The following is a 20012-nucleotide window of genomic DNA, read 5'->3' as shown; positions in this document are numbered from 1 at the left end:
CAATCAGACAGGTGAAGGAATTGAACAAAACTGTCCAGGTTCTAAAAACGGAAATAGAAACATGAAGGAAATCACAAATGGAAGCAACCCTGAAAATGAAAACCCTAGGAAAGAGATCAGGAGTACCATATCCAAGCATCACTAACAGAGTATAAGAGATAGAAGAATGCCAGGCATACAAGATACCATAGAAGATACTGACAAAAGATTCAAAGAAAATACACAGTACAAATAGCTTCTAACCAAAACCATCCAGGAAATTCATGATACAGAGGAAAGATGAAATCTAAGAATAGTAGGTATAGAAGAAATTGAACGTGACCAATTCAAATGACCAGGGATATCTTCAACACAATCGTAAAAGAAAACTTCCCTAAGCTAAAGAAAGAAATGCCCAAAAAATATACAAGAAGTCCCAGAACCAAAAACAGATTGGTTCAGAAAAGAAAATCTTTATATCTCATAAAAATCAAAACATTAAATGCATATACAATGAAATTATATTAAAACAGTGAAGGGGAAAAACAGACCTATCAGAATTACACCAGGTTTCACAATGGAGACTCTAAAAACTAAAAGATCTTGAACAATGTCATACAATCACTAAGAGTAACTAAATACCAACCCAGGCTACTAAACCCAGGAAAACTCTCAATACCATAGATGGGAAAACCAAGATATTCCTTGACAAACCACATTGGTGCTAGGTGGGCAGTGAGTATTAGAATTGGGAGTGATCCCTGAATGTTACCTGTGTGGTCTAGTTGGTAATGTTGCATAATATCATCAAATAAGGCTCAATCATTCATAATAAGGATGGCACCCATGTCTTCTTGAACATCTGTTCCCCAAAGGATGTGGGAAACATCAGCCATAACAGCTATAAAAGATCCCTGATTGAATTCCAAGTCTTGTCAATGGACAGGTTAAGTAGTCAATTTTTATGGCCCGTTGACCTCCAACTCCTGTAATGGAGGAACCAGACTGGAATCTCCATGATTTATTTTTTGTCATTATAGTGACATCTGCCCCTGTGTCAACCAACCCATTAATATACATTAATATACCATGTAAATATACAGTCCTAATCAGAGAGTTAGGAAACATAGACAAGGTCCAAAGGACTCCTGGCCAAGAGTGCTTCCTCTTACTGGGGGAAGGGGAACTCAAGGGTGTCTCTTTCAGAATTTAAACTGTCTCTCTGATTTTGAGAATGACAAATCCTTAGCCAAATGGAAACCTTTGTTACAAGGAGGACATCTGGTCTTGAGTTTAGCTGAGGGGCACTCCTATCTGTGGTGACCAGGCTTGCCAAAGCACCAACAGGTGTGATCAGGGGGCCCTACAGGAGGAGATATTTGTTCCATGACCCAAGTGTCAATAAAGGAGGTCAGGGCAGCAATGGGGCCCACATCAGGGTCCAAATCATGAGTGGCAACAAACTATTTATGTATATCATCATTCTTTATGGCTGCCACAGCATTGTGAGTGGGGGTGTTAAGACCCTCCCATACAAGCTACTTGATAAAGATGTCTCTGGCTGAGCTAGCATGGACCTGCCTTTCTACTGCTTCAGTCACATGAAACAGGAAGTTCATGAAGGACTCCACAGACTGTTGGACAAGATTGTGAAAGCAATCTTGCATCTAGGGGTGCAGGCCTTAAGCACTTAAAGGCAAGATCAGCAACCTGGTTAAAGTAAGCAAGCAGCCAATAGTGGCCTGTGTCACAGAGTTAAGGTATGTTCTGTGGTCAATAAGCACAACAAAAGAAATGCTAAGGCTATATATTCCAAGTCAATCCTAGTCTTATTCTCAGCCAAGTTTCCCAATTAAGAAACACAGCAGGGTTGAGCACCACCTTAAGGAGATTTTATCAATCATAATAGGTGTGGACGTACATGGCCCATTGCTTCAGTATTTGTTTAAAATAAGGGAAATCTGGACCACAATCATTGGCAGCTTTTCTGAGTAGTGCCAAGTGTGCCAGGGGAGAGGGAATCCAGCACCTAGTCACTATATCAGGGCCAAGATCGACAGGGAAAACAGGGGAGATAGAGGCTCCTGGGAGAGAGGCAGTCCAGCATGAGAGATGGGCATTGCAGGAGCTACCACAGCAGGAGTGAATGCAAGAAAGCAATTCTTCCTAGATCATGTTACAAGTAAGATGAGAGTACCACCAATGGGGCAACAGGGCTAGTGAGTGAGGGTCCTGGGACAGCAGGGCTAGAAGATGGCTTGGAGTCTGTTGGCCAAAGGGTCAGAGAAGAGGTACTGTCTTCATCACTTCTGAGCTCACCATGTTCATTCTGAGAAAGTGGGATGGGATCAGTAATGGAAAGGTGAATATTAGCCTGATATTGGCAGTGTTTGTTATGGGTAGCTAGCTGTCACTTCCTCTGGGGAAGAATTCTAAAGGCTTGCTATGACTGCACGTAGCCTGGGGACAAAGAGAATGGGAGTGTTAATCTCAGAAGGTACTTTGTGCTTGCAAGCAAGGAAGAAAACACACATCCAGAGGACAGGGTCTCACATGATCTCCGTGGATATCCAGGGGACCAAAATCATGCCCGTCTCTCAAAATTGGTCGAGGTCATGAGTCTTAACTATAAGACCATGTATAACCTGAAGGGTTTTCAATGCTCTAATCTGGGGTTCCTTGATGGTGGAGAGGAGGGAACCCATAGCAATTAGCACATAGAAAACCAATGATGAAAAGATATGACAGATATGACAGATGAGGTGACAAAAGTCTAAGCAGGGAACTCCTTCAGGCATCGCTCAAAGGGTCTATGCCTGTAAGGAGATCCCAAGATGGAAAAGGCATTCAGGATATGATACTCAGTACCACCACCTCAGAATGTGAATAGCTAGTAGTGATGAGCTGACAAAGACAAAGAAGACAGAAAAGATGTCTTCATGTTCACCCTCAAACCAAGACCAAAATGAAAGTATGTTATTTGCCAGTATGAGCAGACAAAGACGAAGAAAGAAAAGATTGTCACCACATACTCACCCTCATAGCAAAACCAAAAGTGAAAGTTCTGAGGTCACCTGAATGAACAGATAAAAAAGACAAATACAGAAATAAGGTCTGCACACTTACCTTCATGGGACTCACAACATAAAACGCTAAGGGGCCAACTTATCAAAGAAGCAATCAGAGGGGGCACAACAGCAGCACTTTGAGGATGAGTGAAGTGGTTCTTTGGAGCATTAGTTCTGCCAAATGACATTTTCCTGAGGCACATAGAATGTCTTGCTAAAGCAAACATGTGAAAAACTGTTTCGCTGAAGCAGACACAGGTAGAAGGATGTTTGGATACAGCAAACATGTGAAAGAACCCTTGATGAAGGAGTATAAATATGACCCCACAGACAGTGGGAGATGGGCACAGAGCATTGACTTGGTTTATTCTGCCTTGTTATTCTTTTGCTAAAGACACACATGTATAGGTCTGCCTTATATAGCATTGTTGAGGTCAACTTGTGATAACTCTGAAACTGAGAGAAACTGGCCCAAATACTGCTCGTGAGGTTCCTGCAGCAGTTTGACATTTACATAGCCTCACCTCAAGCAAATTGGTTTCATAAGGATTGAGCTACAGTTGCCTAGTGTCTGCTTACCGAAAGGATTGGTCCATAGCTGATGGTTTATACCTATTGTCTGCCTGTCTAGGGGACTTGTTTGCAGCTGATAAGTTATATTTGGTGGAGGACTGAACTGCTGCCCATGAAGAGAGCTTACTTCCAAAGGACTATTGCTGAACAGGTCCACTTCCACCATATCCTAATAACGTTTCTCTTCTAATACCTCTGCTGGGTGTGGGTTAGAGGAGAGGTTGAGCTCTTATTAAAAGTAGGTTGCAAAAAATAAAATAAAATGTCGATAAAGAAGAGAAGATCAGGTTGAACCGTGAGCAGAGTCCTTGCAGTACCAGACAAAAATGAGCCCCAAAGAAAGGAGGTTTGTAAGCATTGACAAAATGAGGATGATGAAGTAGTCCATATGTGCCACATATTTCCTGTGTTCTGAACTGCCTACTGTCCAACTCTACTTGTCCTTGGGGATTGAAGGTGAGGTGGCATGGAATCAAAGCCTACACTTCTGGATCAGGTGAGAAACACCACACACAATAAGCTCATCTGAATAGTGCTCCGAGCTCCTTTAATACCCTCTACCCATACCCCTTTGGACCCAAGATAGCATGTCTTCTAAATGGCAGTTCCTGATTAGATGACATTGTCTCTGTTAGCAATCCTTAGTCATTCAGGCAGTCTTCAGTTAGGCCCTCCTGCAGGAGATGTCTTTGTAGGTGTCCGGCCCCCAGTGGTTTTTGCTGAGGCAGCCACTACTGTTCCTCCTACAGCCAGGTTGGTGTTGCATTCAAGAACAATATCTTCAAAATATTTTTCATCTACAGTTGGATAAATCTGGGGGGTATAACATGAATATTCAGAGGTCCAAGAATGTGTTTACATTCTATCAATTAAGTACTCACTAATTTACCACAATATAATTTTTACATTAACCTTCCATTGATTAACCTTTGTATAGTTTTATACATTGATATTTTTATTTCCTTAGTCTCATTTAAGGAAAATATCTCTCAAATGATTTCATAGACTTAGTTGTATTGGTGTATTTTTTAAAAAGATTTATTTATTGTGTGTGAGTATATTGTCACTCTTTTCAGACACACCAGAAGGGGGTATCAGATCTCATTACAGATGGTTGTGAGCTACTATGTGGTTGTTGGGAATTGAACTCAGGACCTCTGGAAGAACAGTCAATCTTCTTAACTGCTGAGCCATCTTTCCAGCTATGCATTGGTGTATTTTAAAATTGATTATTTTTACTCTTATGAGAATCTATTTAGGATGGATATAATTATGAGCACAAAACAACTTTCTTCTCAGAATTTCACAATTTCTTACTTTTTCCCTAACATTTTTTGATATACAAGAGCTATTCAATACTCATTTATATTTTAGTTAGAGAATTACTGGAATTAAATACAGAATTATGAATTGCCATCTGTATCTAAGAAGTGTTGGAAAATATCGTATATCTGAAGACTCTGACTCCCATTATACCAGAAACAATGTGTTGATGGTAACATCAGTGCCATCTCTAACTTAGTATGTATTACCTTAAATTAATTTGCTGAACAGGAATGGAAAAAAGCAAAGTTTCTTCACATATGTAGTGAAAAAGTTAAACAATGTGCAAGAAAGAATACATCTTGGGAATTTTCAATGGGACCAAATAATCTATGAGGAAAATAGTGTCAAAATATGTTTGAAGAAGTAACCTAGGTATTTTTAGAAGATTCAAAAAATGTCAACAGAAAAATTGATTGATTCATTGAAGCATAGTGTAAGAAAATTTGAGCAACACAGTCAGGACTCTGCATACTATTTACATGAGGATGAAAGAAGACTATTATTTTTAAGTTGTCTTCAAATTTATTTTATTATTTTCTATCTGTATTATTTGACTGCATATTTGTCTATGTACCACCTGGTTGTTATAGAGATCAGAAGAAGGCACCCAATTCCCTGCAACAGGCATGAGAGACTATTTGAGATGCTACATGTATGCTGAGAATTCAATCCAGTACTTTGGAAGTAAAACCAGTACTCTTAAGCACTGAGCCATCTTTCCAGTACATGATCTTCACATTCTTGGTTATACATTTGAGGCAGAAACTCAAGTAAGAGAAAACTACAACTTGACCTTAAAATACTAAAGTATAACATAAAAAAACAGAAATTAATAATTAACTTGTATTCTCTTAAGAAACTGAGTTAACCTTGGCTAATAATAAATTATAAAGGAGGAACTTCAAGAAAAGCAAAGTGCTCTTTGTTAGGCTTAATGTATTGGCTCTCCTTATTTACTTACATTTTATGGATAACCATACTTTTCTGATGGGTCCAAAACTGAAAACTAAGAACAGAAATGACAGAACCATTTCTATATTTACCATCCAGCTCTTGTACAAAGAAAATAAGGGATCTGAAAAAGAAACTAAGAAAATTTAAAAAATTAGAAAGTTAATGAAGCTGTGTACAAGAAAAAAAGAAGTTAAATGTTATCATTTAATATCATTTTACTATCTCTTACATTTTTTTCAGAGTGGAGGAATACCTTTAATCAGCATTCAGGATATTTAGGCAAGAGTACAGAGTCCAACCTCTGATATATAGTGAAATTCTCTATGGAAAAAGAAGAGAAGAAACAACAAAAAAGAAACAAAGAAAGAAACAGAGAAAGAAAAACAAATAATTAAAGGAAAAAAGTAGATCAAAAGAATAGAAAACATAGTTATATTGCTTTGCTACTTATAGTAGACTGATTCGTCCAATTCTTACAACTATAAAAAATACATATTTATGTCTTTTTTGGTTTTACCCACTATTGTCAATTTAATTTGATAATACAAATGGAAGAAAATTTAAGGAGATAAACAGATTGAGTTAAATGAAATATATTGGGTGCATATTGTAGTAAGCAAAATATCCTCTAAAATATCCATACATACTTCCTGTAAATTTGTTATGGAAAAACAGCAATCTTCTGGTGTGTTTAAAGAGATAAACCCTAAAATAAATAAGGATTTCTGGGGTTATTTGGGAGGGTCCAATATAATAATAAAAACTGCTAATAACGGGGATGTTCACTAGCGGCAGTCAGGATGAAGAAGGCACACAATGATCTAATACTGAAAGACATTTGACTCATTTTTTGCAAAGTCTCATGAGAAGCATGCAATATAATTTAACTCAGTAGACATCTAGCAAGAAAATGAGGCTACTTAACCATAGGTGCAAGGAACTAAAATAATTCAACATTATAAAAAAACCTGGGAATTGCATAAATAAATGTCTGATTAACAATACAATTGTATATTTTCTATATAATTAGAAAGTATACAAGCTAAGTATATTGGTTCTTCCTAGAGCCTTCAGAAAACAATATATTTAGTCTAGTGCAGTCAATTTCAGGCTTTTAATTCCCAGAAGTGTAAGAGTAAACATTTGTTGATCTAAGATACTAAATTTAAGGTAATTTGTTGTGCTTATCAGAAAAGATGTACTATGAAAAGGCCATAATGAATTATAGTAGATAGAATTCAAATAGAATAGATCTCAAGCAAAAGAAGACCTATGAATATCCCGACAATATCTACACAGTAATTTTTAAGCTGGCCCAGTGAACTAAAAAAGAACATTGATAATTAAGGAAATGATTGCTGAGAAAAATGAAAAAAAATGAAAAGTGTAGTACAGAGAAGTCATACAACATAGACAAAGAGGAATCCTTAACTGAAGGTCATAATGAAGGAAACCAAAAAGCAACAGGAAGAATCTACAACAGAAGAAACATGTTCAAACAGAGTAAACATTACTAATGCTAAACAAATGGAGATGCATTGGAATTATAGAGACAGAGGAGGAAAAGTAAAACATGAAAAGAATGAAATATTACAATGTACTAAAGATATTTAGGGAGCTAAGTCTTACAAAATAAAAATTGTGGGAAGCAAAATCTTATTTAAAAAATAATCGATGAAAACTTCACAAATCTAGGAAAACATAGGAGCATCAGGCTACACAGTGTACACTGACATCCAGTTTAAGCCAAAAAAGTTTTCACCAGGACATCTTATCTACAAGTTGTCAAAAATAAAAGAATACCTCTTGATAAAATCTGAAACCGTGGCACCAGCCTTAACATTTTAATCTATGAATTGTGAACAACACTTAGTTATCTAGATAATATTATCTGAGGAAGGAATGTGGCTTTGTATTTTATGAATCCCTAACATAGAATATAGGTTATAAAGAGGGTTTAAATAAATATCAGTGTGGAAAATTTCTAGAGATTCAAATATACAACTGAGAATATGATGGTCAGTGGTATCACTGTTCATAAAATGGCTAATATTAAAAATAGTGATAGTTACTCTAATAAATATGACTTCAAAGATACAGTGGAGGGAAAAAGATTAAGCAGAACAACAGAAAACTAAAATAATCATGCACAAAAAGGAAAAATAGTCAACATAGTTTTGAACCATGACCTATCCACTGTTAGTAATATACAAAACAATACCTTAATCAGTTTCTCATAAAGAATTTGTGCACCAATATGTGCATACCTTATCCTTCCAAAACAGCTACTTACACCTATAAAGTTATTAAATCTGTTAAATCTTCTATTATCAGGAGTAAGCAAACACTGTTGTGTTTTGAAATGCCCAAATTATCATATATATATATATATATATATATATATATATATATATATATATCTCCACTCTTGCTATTCACTCTTTGCCACTAACAGTTCCGTATAAGCATTCACATATAAACCTTTAAAGAATAAAATGTCAAATATCAAAATCATAGAGTTTTTATATTCATGACAAACTATATTTTCAAATATATATCATTTTTCCTATTTAATAGATCCTTAAAAATTAAAAGTGTAAAGTTCCTCATGAAGTTGCATATAAATAAATATCATTATAATTAAATAGTTTTTTTATATTTCACATTTTTCAGAATGGACTCCAAATTAAAACTGATAATTTTTGATCGGTGGTCATATATGTATATTAACAGATAAATGAAAAAAATAATGAAAGTAAATGTGACTTGAATCAATAAAACTTTGTGAAGCTATATTTTTCTTCTGGCAGGAGTAGAAGCAGAAGCAGAAGCAACTTGTCTTGAACACATTTGAAAACACTGAGATGTTTAGTTGTTGCCTCCCACAGCAAAGATTACACCAAACCACAGATCCTCATGGCAGTGATGAAAGTTCCAGATAAATAAAAATCATACAGAGATATTAATCTTGAAAACAGAACTAAGATTTTGCTACTACTATTAACTCTATTTACCTTCGTTCTGTAATTTCAGATACATAAGAAGGATTATTGCAGAGCAGACTATGAAAAACAGGAGCTGTGAGACTCTTAGTATGTTGTATAATATACATTCACATGCTTCACCTCTAGGTAAATATCCTAGAACACAGAGAGAGAGAGAGAGAGAGAGAGAGAGAGAGAGAGAGAGAGAGAGAGAGAGAGAGAGAGAGAGAGAGAGAGATAATTAACAAAAGTTAGAATTTGAGACTGTATCTGAAGGGCAGCCAACTGACAAGATGGGCATCATTATCCACTCCTAATCATCTCATAACAAAAATATAACATCAGAATGTTTTGGTGACTAGGATATCTTGGTTGAAGTTCTAAGACTATCACACCAAAAAGAATTTCATTTACAGCACCCAAATCCCATGGGGGAGAGAGCTGGAGCCACAGAAGTGTGGACACTCCTGAGAACTTGGAGAGAACACTCTCTGCCCATATTCACAACACAAGAGGAAAGCACATACTGCCCTCTGTGCTCCCTGGGCACAGGGACCTAGGAGCAGCCAGGGGCAGGACCCTTCCAATTTCTGCCTGCACCAAGAGCTGAAATATAGTCTCAAGGAGTGCCTACACACCTGAGAGAAGAACCAGCTGAGAGAAACAGGAAAACAGGTCAGCAGGTGTGCTGACACACATGCCTACAGGATGGTTACACCACTGTCAGAGACACCAAGACAAGCTAACACCAGAGGCAACCTGATGATAAGAGGCAAGCACAGGAACCTAAGCAACAGAAACCAAGACTACTTGGCAGCATCATCAGAGCCCAGTTCTCCCACCAAAGCAAATGCTGGATATCCAAACACACTGGAAAAGCAAGATTTAGATTTAAAATCACAATCTAGGATGATGATGGAGTATTTTAAGAAGGACATAAATAACTCCCTTAATAAATACAGGACAACAAAGAAACAAGTAGAAGCCCTTAAAGAGGAAACACAAAAATCCTTTAAATTACAGGAAAACACAAACAAACAAGTGAAGGAATTGAACAAAACTGTCCAGCATTGAAAAATGGAAATAGAAACAAAAAAGAAAGCACAAAGGGAAACAACCCTGCAGATAGCAAACCTAGGGAAATGATCAGGAGTCATAGACACAAGTATCCCCAACAGAATACAAGAGATAGAAGAGAGATTTTCAGGGGAAGAAGATACCATAGAAAATATCAACACAACCATCAAAGATAGTGTAAAATGCAAAAAGCTCCTCACTCAAAATATCCAGGTAATCCAGGACACAATGAGAAGATCAAACCTAAGGGTAATAGGTATAGAAGAGAGGAAGAACTACAAAAATAAAGGGTCAGCAAATATCTTCAACAAAATTATAGAAAAAAACTTCCCTAACCTAAAGAAAGAGAGGCCCATAAACATACAAGAAGCAGAACTCCAAATAGATTGGACCAGAAAAGAAATCCTCCCGTCACATAATAGTCAAAACACCAAATGCTCAAAGCAAAGAAAGAATATTAAAAGCAGTAAGGGAAAAAGTCAAGTAACATATAAAGACAAACCTATAACAATTACACCAGACTTCTCACCAGAGAGTATGAAAGCCAGAAGATGCTGAGAACAGGTCATACAGACCCTAAAAGAACACAATTGCCAGCCCAGGCTACTATATCCAGCAAAACTCTCAATTACCATAGATGCATAAACCAAGATATTCCATGACAAAACCAAATTTGCACAATATCTTTCCATAAATCCAGCCCAACAAAAGATAATAGATGGAAAACCCCTACACAAGGAAGGAAACTACACCCTAGGAAAAGCAAGAAAGTAATTTCCTTGCAACAAAACCAAAAGAAGAGATACCCACAAACATAATTCTACCTCTAACAACAAAATACCAGGAAACAACAATCACTATTCCTTACTATCTCTCAACATCAATGGACTAATTTCCCCCAGTAAAAAGACCTAGACTAACAGACTGGATACATAAAGAAGACTGAGCATTTTTCTGCATACAGGAAACAAAGTATAGACAAAGAAAGGCACTACCTCAGAGTAAAATGCTGGAAAACAAATTTCCAAGCAAATGGTTCAAAGAAACAAGCTGAAGTAGCCATTCTAATATCAAATAAAATCTACTTTCAACTGAAAGTTAGCAAAAAAATAAAGGACAACTAATATTCATCAAAGGAAAAATCCACCAAGATGAACTCTCAATCCTAAATATCTATGCTCTAAATACAAGGGCACCTACATACATAGAAGAAATCTGACTAAAGCTCAAAACACGTATTGCACCTCACACAATAATAGGAGATTTCGACAACCCACTCTCAACAACGGACAGATCATAGAAACAGAAATAAAATAGAGACACAGAAAAACAAACAGAAGGTATGAACCATATGGATTTAACAGGTATTTATAGATCATTTTATACTAAAACAAAAGACTATACATTCGTCTCAGCAACTCATGGTTCATTCTCAGAAATTGACAATACATTCGGTCACAACACAGGCCTCACCAGATACAAGGAGATTGAAATAATCCCATGCATCCTATCAGATCACCACAAAATAAGGCTGGTCTTCAATAGCAACAATAATAACAGAAAGCCCACAGACACATGGAGTCTGAACAATGCTCTACTCAATGAAAACTTAGTTAAGGAAGAAATAAGGAAAGAATTTAAAGACTTCATAGAATTTAATGAAAATGAAGGCACAACATAGCCAAACTTATGGGACACAATGAAAGCAGTAAAAATAGGAAACCTTAGGGCTCTGAGTGCCTGTAAAAAACCAGAAGAGAACACACATTAGCAGCTTAACAGCACACGTAAAACCTTTACAACAAAATGAAGCAAACACACCCAAGAGGAGTAGAAGGCTGGAAATAACGAAACTCAGGGCTGAAATCAACCAAGTAGAAACAAAAAGGATTACACAAATATCAAAATCAGGAGTTAGTTCTTTGAGAATATCAACTAGATAGATACACCCTTAGCCAGACTAACCAGAGGTCCCTGAGAGTGTATCCAAATTAACAATATCAGAAATGAAAAGGGACACATAAACATAGAATCTGAGGAAATTGAAAAATATCATCAGATACATTGGGGAAGCCTATATTCAAAAAAACTGAAAAATCTGGATGAAATGGATACTTTTCTAAACAAATACCATGTACCAAAGTTAAATCAGGATCAAACATGTGAACAATCTCATAATTCAATATAGTACTCCAAGTTCTAGACAGAGAAATTAGTCAAAAAGTAGGTCAAATGGAAAAAAACAGAAATGAAGAAGTCAAAATAAAAGTCTTTGCAGATGATATGATTGTATATTTAAGTGACCCTAAAAGTTCCATCAGAGAACTAATAAACATGATAAACAACTTCAGCAAAGTGGCTGGGTATAAATTTAACTATTTAACTCAAACAAATCAGGAGCCTTCCTCTACTCACAGGATAAACAGGCTGAGAAAGAAATTAGGGAAATCACACCCTTCACAATAGTCCCAAATGACATATAATACTTTGGTGTGACTCTAACCAAGCAAGTGAAAGATCTGTATGACAAGAGTTTCATGTATCTGAAGAAAGAAATTGAAGATCTCAGAAGATGGAAAGACCTTCCATGCAAATGGCATGGCAGGATTGATATAGTAAAAGTGGTCATTTTGACAAAAGCAATCTACAGTTTCAATGCAATTCCTATCAAAATTCCAACTCAATTCTTCATAGAGATAGAGAAAAGCAAGTTGCAAATTCATTTGGAATAATAAAGAACCCAGGATAGTAAAAACTATACTCAACAATTCAAGAACTTCTGAGGGAATCATCATCCCTGACCTCAAGCATTATTAAAGAACAATAGTGATTAAAAAACTGCATGGTATTGGTATATAGTCAGGGAAGTAGATCAGTAGAATACAATCAAAGACCCAGAAATGAATGCACACGTTTGTAGTCATTTGATCTTTGACAAAGGAGCTAAAACCATCCAATGAAAAACAGATAACTTTTTCAACAAATGGTGCTGATTTACCTGGAGGTCAGCATGTAGAAAAATGCAAATTGATCCATTCTTATCACCCTGTCCAAAGCTTGAGTCCAAGTGGATCACGGACCTCCACAACACACAGACCTCCACAACAAACCAGATACACTCAAACTAATAGAAGTAGTGTGGAAGCGTTTCGAACATATGGGCCCTGGGGAAAATTTCCCAAAAAACCACAAAAGTGGCTCATGCTCTATGTTCAAGAACAGACAAATGGGACCTCAAAGAAGTGCAAAGCTTCTGTAAGGCAGAGGACACCGTCATTAGGACAAAACAGCAAGCAACAGATTGGGAAAAGATATTCACCAATCCTATAACTGATAGAGGGCTAGTATCCAAAATATACCAAGAACTCAAGAAGTTAGATTCCGGACAGCCAAATCACACTATTAAGAAGAGGGTTCACCACAGCTCCCTGCTCCCGAACCCCATGGGAGGGAGAGTTCATCGCCCAGATGTGTGGGCACCCTGAGACTGCAGGGCAGGAGAGACCAGCACTTCTGCCCACCTTTGCCCATATCCCTGGCCAAAGAGGAAACTGTATAGGGCTTCTGGGAACAGGAAGAAAGGGGCACTCAAGCTGCAGGAACCCTGCAGTCCAGACTGCGCCCAGATCTAAAGGGACCTGGTCAGACAGCTCCCTGTACCCAAATCAAGTGGGAGGGAGAGCTTGACCTTCAGCGGGGTAGACATGCCTGCAAAACCAAAGGAGACTACTCTCTGCCCACATTACTAACTCTAGAGAAAAATGCCTAGTGCCATCTTGGACCCCTGAGTACAAGGATGCCACAGAAGTAGGGGTAGGTCCTTCTGGTTGCTGCCCACACAGGGAGCTGAAACCAAGCCCCAAGAAGCCACTTCGGGCCTGATACCAGAGGTAAGACCAATATTCTGCTCCAAGTGACCTGCCTGGTGTACTTAGGACACACGCCCAAAGGAACAGCTAGTAGAAAGGAACAACTACATGCCTGAAAGCAGAACACTCTATTCCCATAAGTGGCTGAAAGAAAACAGTAAAACAGGTCTACAGCACTCCTGACACACAGGCCTATAGGACAGTCAAGCCACTGCCAGAAATAGCAGTACAAGGTTACACTAGAGACAACCTGATGGCTAGAGGCAAGATCAGGAACCCAAGCAACAGAAACCAAGATTACATGGCATCACTGGAGCCCAATTCTCCCACCAAACAAGCACTGAATATCCAAACACACCAGAAAAGCAAGATCTAGTTTTAAAATCACATTTGATCATGATAATGGAGGATTTAAAGAAAGACACGAAGAACTCCCTTGGAGAAATGCAGGAAAACACAAGTAAATAAGTAGAAGACCACTGAGAGGAAATAGAAAAATCCCTGAAAGAATTACAGGAAAACAAAATCAAACAGGTGAAGGAATTGAAAATGGAAATAGAAACAATAAAGAAAGCACAAAGGGAGACAACCCTGGATATAGTAAACCAAAGGAAGAGACAAGGAGCCTAGATACCAGCATAACAGTCAGAGTACAAGAGATAGAAGAGAGAATCTCAAGAGCAGAAGATTCCATAGAAATAATCATCACAACTGTCAAAGAAAATGTAAAACAGAAAAAATCTACTGGCCCAAAACATACAGGAAATCCAGGACACAATAAGAAGATCAAGCCTAAGGATAGTAGGTATAGAACAGAGTAAAGACTCTCAACTCAAAGGACCAGTAAATATCTTCAGCAAAATCATAGAAACCTCCCTAACCGAAAGAAAGAGATGCCCATAAACATACAAGAAGCCTACAGAACTCCAAATATATTGGACCAGAAAAGAAACTCCTCCCATCACATAATAGTCAAAACACCAAATTCACAAAATAAAGAAAGAATATAAAAGCAGTAAGGGAAAAAGGACAAGTAACACATAAAGCAGACCTATAAGTATCACACCAGACTTCTCACAACAGACTATGAAAGCCAGAAGATCCTGGACAGATTTCATACAGACCTTAAGAGAACACAAATGCCAGCCAAAGTTACTGTAGCCTGCAAAATTCTCAATTAACATAGATGGAGAAACCAAGATATTCCATGACAAAACCAAATTTACACAATATCTTTCTAAAAATCCAGCACTACAAAGGGTAATAAATGGTAACGCCCAACATAAGGAGGCAAGCTATAGCCTAGAAAAAGCAAGAAACTAATCGTCTTGGCAACAAAACAAAGAGAAGAAAAGCACACAAACATAACTTCACATCCAAATCTGAATATAACCGGAAGCAATAATCACTATTCCTTAATATCTTTCAACATCAATGGTCTCTACTCCCAAATGAAAAGACAGATTAACAATTGCGGATACGCAACGAGGACCCTGCATTCTGCTGCCTACAGGAAACACACCTCTGAAACAAAGACAGACACTACTTCAAAGTGAAAGGCTGGAAAACAAACTTCCAAGCAAATGATCTGAAGAAGCAAGCTGGAGTAGCCATTTTAATATCGAATAAAATCGATTTTCAACTAAAAGTCATCAAAAGAGATAAGGAAGGTCACTTCATATTCATCAAATGAAAAGTCCACCAAGATGAACTCTCAATCCTAAATACATCTGCTCCAAATACAAGGGCACCTACATACATTAAAGAAAAGTTACTGAAGCTCAAAGCACACATTGCACCTCACACAATAATAGTAGGAGATTTCAAGACCCCGCTCTCATCAATGGACAGACCATGGAAACAGAAATTAAACAGAGACACAGAGAGACTAAGAGAAGACATGAATCAAATGAACTTAACAGATATTTATAGAACATTCTATCCTAAAGCAAAAGGATATACCTTCTTCTCACTACCTCATTGTACTTTCTCCAAAATTGAGCATATAATTGGTCAAAAAACAGGCGTCAACAGATAGAGAAAGATAGAAATAATACCATGCGTCCTTTCAGACCACCACGGGCTAAAACTGGTCTTCAATAACAATAAGGGAAGAATGCCCACATATACATGGAAGTTGAACAATGCTTTACTCAGTGATAACCTGGTCAAGGAAGAAATAAAGAAGGAAATTAAAAACTTCTTAGAATTTAATGAAAATGAATGTACAACATACCCAAACTTATGGGACACAATGAAAGGTGTGCTAAGAGGAAAACTCATAGCTCTCAGTGCCTGCAGAAAGAAACAGGAGAGAGCATGATCAGCATCTTGACAGCAAACCTAAAAGCTCTAGAACAAAAAGAAGCAAATACATCCAGGAGGAGTAGAAGGCAGGAAATGATCAAACTCAGAGCAGAAATCAACCAAGTCAAAACAAAAAGGACCGTACAAAGAATCAACAGAACCAAAAGCTGGTTCTTAGAGAAAATCAACAAGATAGATAAACACTTAGCCAGACTAACCAGAGGAGACAGAGTGCATCCAAACTAACAAAGTCAGAAATGAAAAGGGAGACATAACAACAGAGCTAGAAGAAATTAAAAAAAAAATCATCAGATCCTATTACAAATGCCTATATTCAACAAAACTTGAAAATCTGCAGGAAATGGAGAATTTCCTAGACAGATACCAGGTACTGAAGTTAAATCAGGAACAGATAAACCATTTACACAAGCCCATAACTCCTAATGAAATAGAAGCAGTCATTAAAGTTCTCTCAACCAAAAAGAACCCAGGTCCAAACAGGTAATCCATTATATAAACAAACTGAAAGAACAAAACCACATGATCATATCATTAGATGCTGAGAAAGCATTTGAGAAAATTCAACACCCCTGCATGATAAAAGTCCTGGAAAGAATAGGAATTCAAGGCCCATCCCTAAACATAGTAAAAGCCATGTATAGCAAACCAGTACCTAACATTAAACTAAATATAGAGAAACTTGAAGCAATCCCACTAAAATCAGGGAGTAGACAAGGCTACCACTCTCTCCCTACTTATTCAGTATAGTTCTTGACGTTCTGGACAGAGCAATCAGACAAAAAAGATCAATGGGATACAGGTTAGAATGGAAGAAGTCAAAATATCACTATTTGCAGATGATATGATAGTATATTTAAGTGATCCCAAAAGTTCCAGCAGAGAACTACTAAAGCTGATAAACAATTTCAGCAAAGTGGTTGAGTATAAAATTAACTCAAAGAAATCATTAGCCTTCCTCTACACAAAAGAGAATGAAGCCGAGAAAGAAATTAGGGAAACTCACCCTTCATAATAGTTCCATATGATATAAAATACCTTGGTGTGACTTTAACCAAGCAAGTTATGATAAGCAATTCAAGCCTCTGAAGAAAGAAATTGAAGATCTCAAAAGATGGAAAGATCTCCCATGCTCATGGATTGGCAGGAATAATATAGTAAAAATGGCCATTTTACTAAAAGTGATCTACAGATTCAATGCGATCCCCATCAAAATTCCAATCCAATTCTTCATAGAGTTAGACAGAAATAATTGCAAATTCATCTGGTGTAAGAAAAAACGCAGGATACCTAAAACTCTCCTCAACAATGAAACGACTTCCAGGGGAATCCCTATCCCTGAACTCAAGCAGTATTACAGAGCAATAGTGATTAAAAAAAATACTGTGTGGTATTGGTACAGAGACATGCAGCTAGACCAGTGGAATAGAATTGAAGACCCAGAAATGAACCCACACACCTATGGTCACTTGATTTTTGACAAAGGTGCCAAAGCAAACCAATGGAAAAGATAGTATTTTCAGCAAATGGTGCTGGTTCTACTGGAGGTCAGTATGTAGAAGAATGCAGATTGATCCATGCTTATCACCCTGTACAAAGCTTAAGTCTGAGTGGATCAAGGACCTCCACATCAAACCAGATACATTCAAACTAATAGAAGAAAAATTGGGGAAGCATCTCGAACACATGGGCACTGGAGAAAATTTCCTGAACAAAACACCAATGGCTTTTGTTCTAAGATGAAGAATCAACAAATTGGATCTCATAAAACTACAAAGCTTCTGTAAGGCAAAGGACAATGTTCTTAGGATAAAATGGCAACCAACAGATTGTGAAAAGATCTTTACTAAAACTACAACTGATAGAGGGCTTATATCTAAAATATACAAAGGACTCAAGAAGTTAGACCGCAGGAGACAAATAACCCTATTAAAAATGGGGTTCAGAGCTAAACAAAGAATTCACAGCTGAGGAATGCTGAATGGCTTAGAAACATCTAAAGAAGTGTTCAACCTCTTTAGTCATAAGGGAAATACAAATCAAAACAACCCTGAGATTCCACCTCACACCAGTCAGAATGGCTAAGATCAAAAACTCATGTGACAGCAAATTCTGGCAAGGATGTGGAGAAAGAGGAGCACTCCTCCATTTTTGCCGGAATTGTAGGTGAGTACAACCTTTGTGGAAATCAGTCTGGAGGATCCTCATAAAATTAGACATTGCACTAACTGAGGACCCAGCTATACCTCTCTTGGATATATACCCAAAAGATGCTCCAACATGTAACAAATTCATATGTTCATAGCATCCTTATTTATAATAGCCAGAAGCTGTAAAGAAGCCAGATGTCCTTCAACAGAAGAGTGGATACAGAAAAAATGTGGTACATCTACACAATGGAATATTACTCAGCTACCAAAACCATGACTTTTTCAAATTCATAGCCAAATGGATGGAACTGGAAAATATCATCCTTAGTGAGATAACCCAATCACAGCAAACACACATGGTATGCGTATTGGTATTCATTGCCAAGTGAATATTAGTCCAAATGTTCGAATTACTGTAGATACACAGAACACAAGAAATTCAAGAAGGATGACCAAAATGCAGATGCTTCACTCTTTCTTTATTAGGGTAACAAGAATACCCTTGGGAGGAGATAGGGAGGCAAAGTTTAGAACAGAAGCTGAAGTTCTGCCCATTCAGAGCCAGCCCCACGTGTGACCCATACATATACATCTACCAAACTGGATAAGATAGATGAAATAAAGAAGTGCAGGGTGACAGGAACCAGATGTAGATCTCTCCTAAGAGGCAAAACCAGAATATGGCAAATACATAGGCAAATGCTGGCAGCAAATCACTGAACTGGGAACCGGACCTCCATTGAAGTCATCAGAGAAAGGACTGAAAGAGCTTAAGGGGCTTGAGACTCAATAGGAACAACAATGCCAAGCAACTAGAGCTTTCAGGGACTAAGCCACTACCCAAAGACTATACATAAACTGACCCTGGACTCCAACTGCATAGGTAGCAATAAATAGCCTAGTAAGGGCACCAGTGAAAGGGAAAGCCCCTGGTCCTGCCAAGGCTGGACCCCCAGTGAACAGAATTCATGGGGAAAGTGCAGTAATGGTGCAGGATTGGGAGGGGAACATCCATATACAATGGGAGGTGGATGGGTTAGGGGGATGCTGGCGTGGAAATTGGGAAAGGGAATAACATTTGAAATGTAAATAAGAATACCTAATTTAATAAAGATGGAAAGAAACAGGGTCCAGAGCTAATCAAAGAATTCTCAGCTGAGGAATATCGAATGATTGTGACGCACCTAAAGGTATGCTCAATATCCTTGGTCCTCAGGGAAATGCTAATCAAAACAACCCTGAAATTCCACCTCACACCAATCAGAATGGCTAAGATAAAAAATTCAGGGGACAACAGACACTGTCCAGTATGTGGAGAAAGAGGAACAGTCCTCCATTGTTTGTGGGATTGCGAAATGGTACAAGCACTCTGAAATCAGTCTGGAGACTCCTCTGAAAATTGGACAGTGCACAACCTGAGGACCCAGCTATACCTCACCTGGACATACAACCAAAAGATGCTTCAGCATACAACAAGGACACATACCACACAATGTTCAGAGCAATCTTATTTATAATAGCCAGAAGGTGGAAAGAACCCAGATTCACTTCAACAGAAGAATGGATACAGAGAATGTGGTACATCTCCACAATGGAGTACTACTCAGCTATCTAAAACAATTCCTTCATAAAATTCATAGGAAAATGGATTGAAGTAGAAAATATCACCCTGAGTGGGATAATTCAGTCACAGAAAATCACTCATGG

The 20012-nt window shown here is 37.6% G+C and overlaps 1 protein-coding gene across 6 annotated transcripts in view; it reads right to left on the bottom strand.

Moving 5' to 3' along the window:
- Window positions 1-434: 434 nt before the first annotated feature.
- Window positions 435-20012, bottom strand: part of Skint5l (selection and upkeep of intraepithelial T cells 5 like) — a 238361-nt gene continuing 218783 nt past the window's right edge. For all 6 annotated transcript variants that reach the window (XM_087551531.1, XM_087551532.1, XM_087551533.1 and 3 more), the window contains 3 exons: window positions 8915-9040; window positions 5908-6033; window positions 435-4433 (listed from right to left, as the gene is read on the bottom strand). In XM_087551531.1, the coding sequence (XP_087407657.1) occupies window positions 4414-4433; window positions 5908-6033; window positions 8915-9040 (272 nt within the window). In that variant the 3' untranslated portion in view covers window positions 435-4413. The remainder of the gene's footprint in view (window positions 4434-5907; window positions 6034-8914; window positions 9041-20012) is intronic.

This window comes from Rattus norvegicus, chromosome 5, assembly GCF_021556685.1.
Source record: "Rattus norvegicus strain SHRSP/BbbUtx chromosome 5, alternate assembly SHRSP_T2T, whole genome shotgun sequence".
Classification (NCBI taxonomy): domain Eukaryota; kingdom Metazoa; phylum Chordata; class Mammalia; order Rodentia; family Muridae; genus Rattus; species Rattus norvegicus.
Note: the sequence above shows the minus strand (reverse complement) of the source record. Positions and strands in the feature narration are given on the sequence as shown.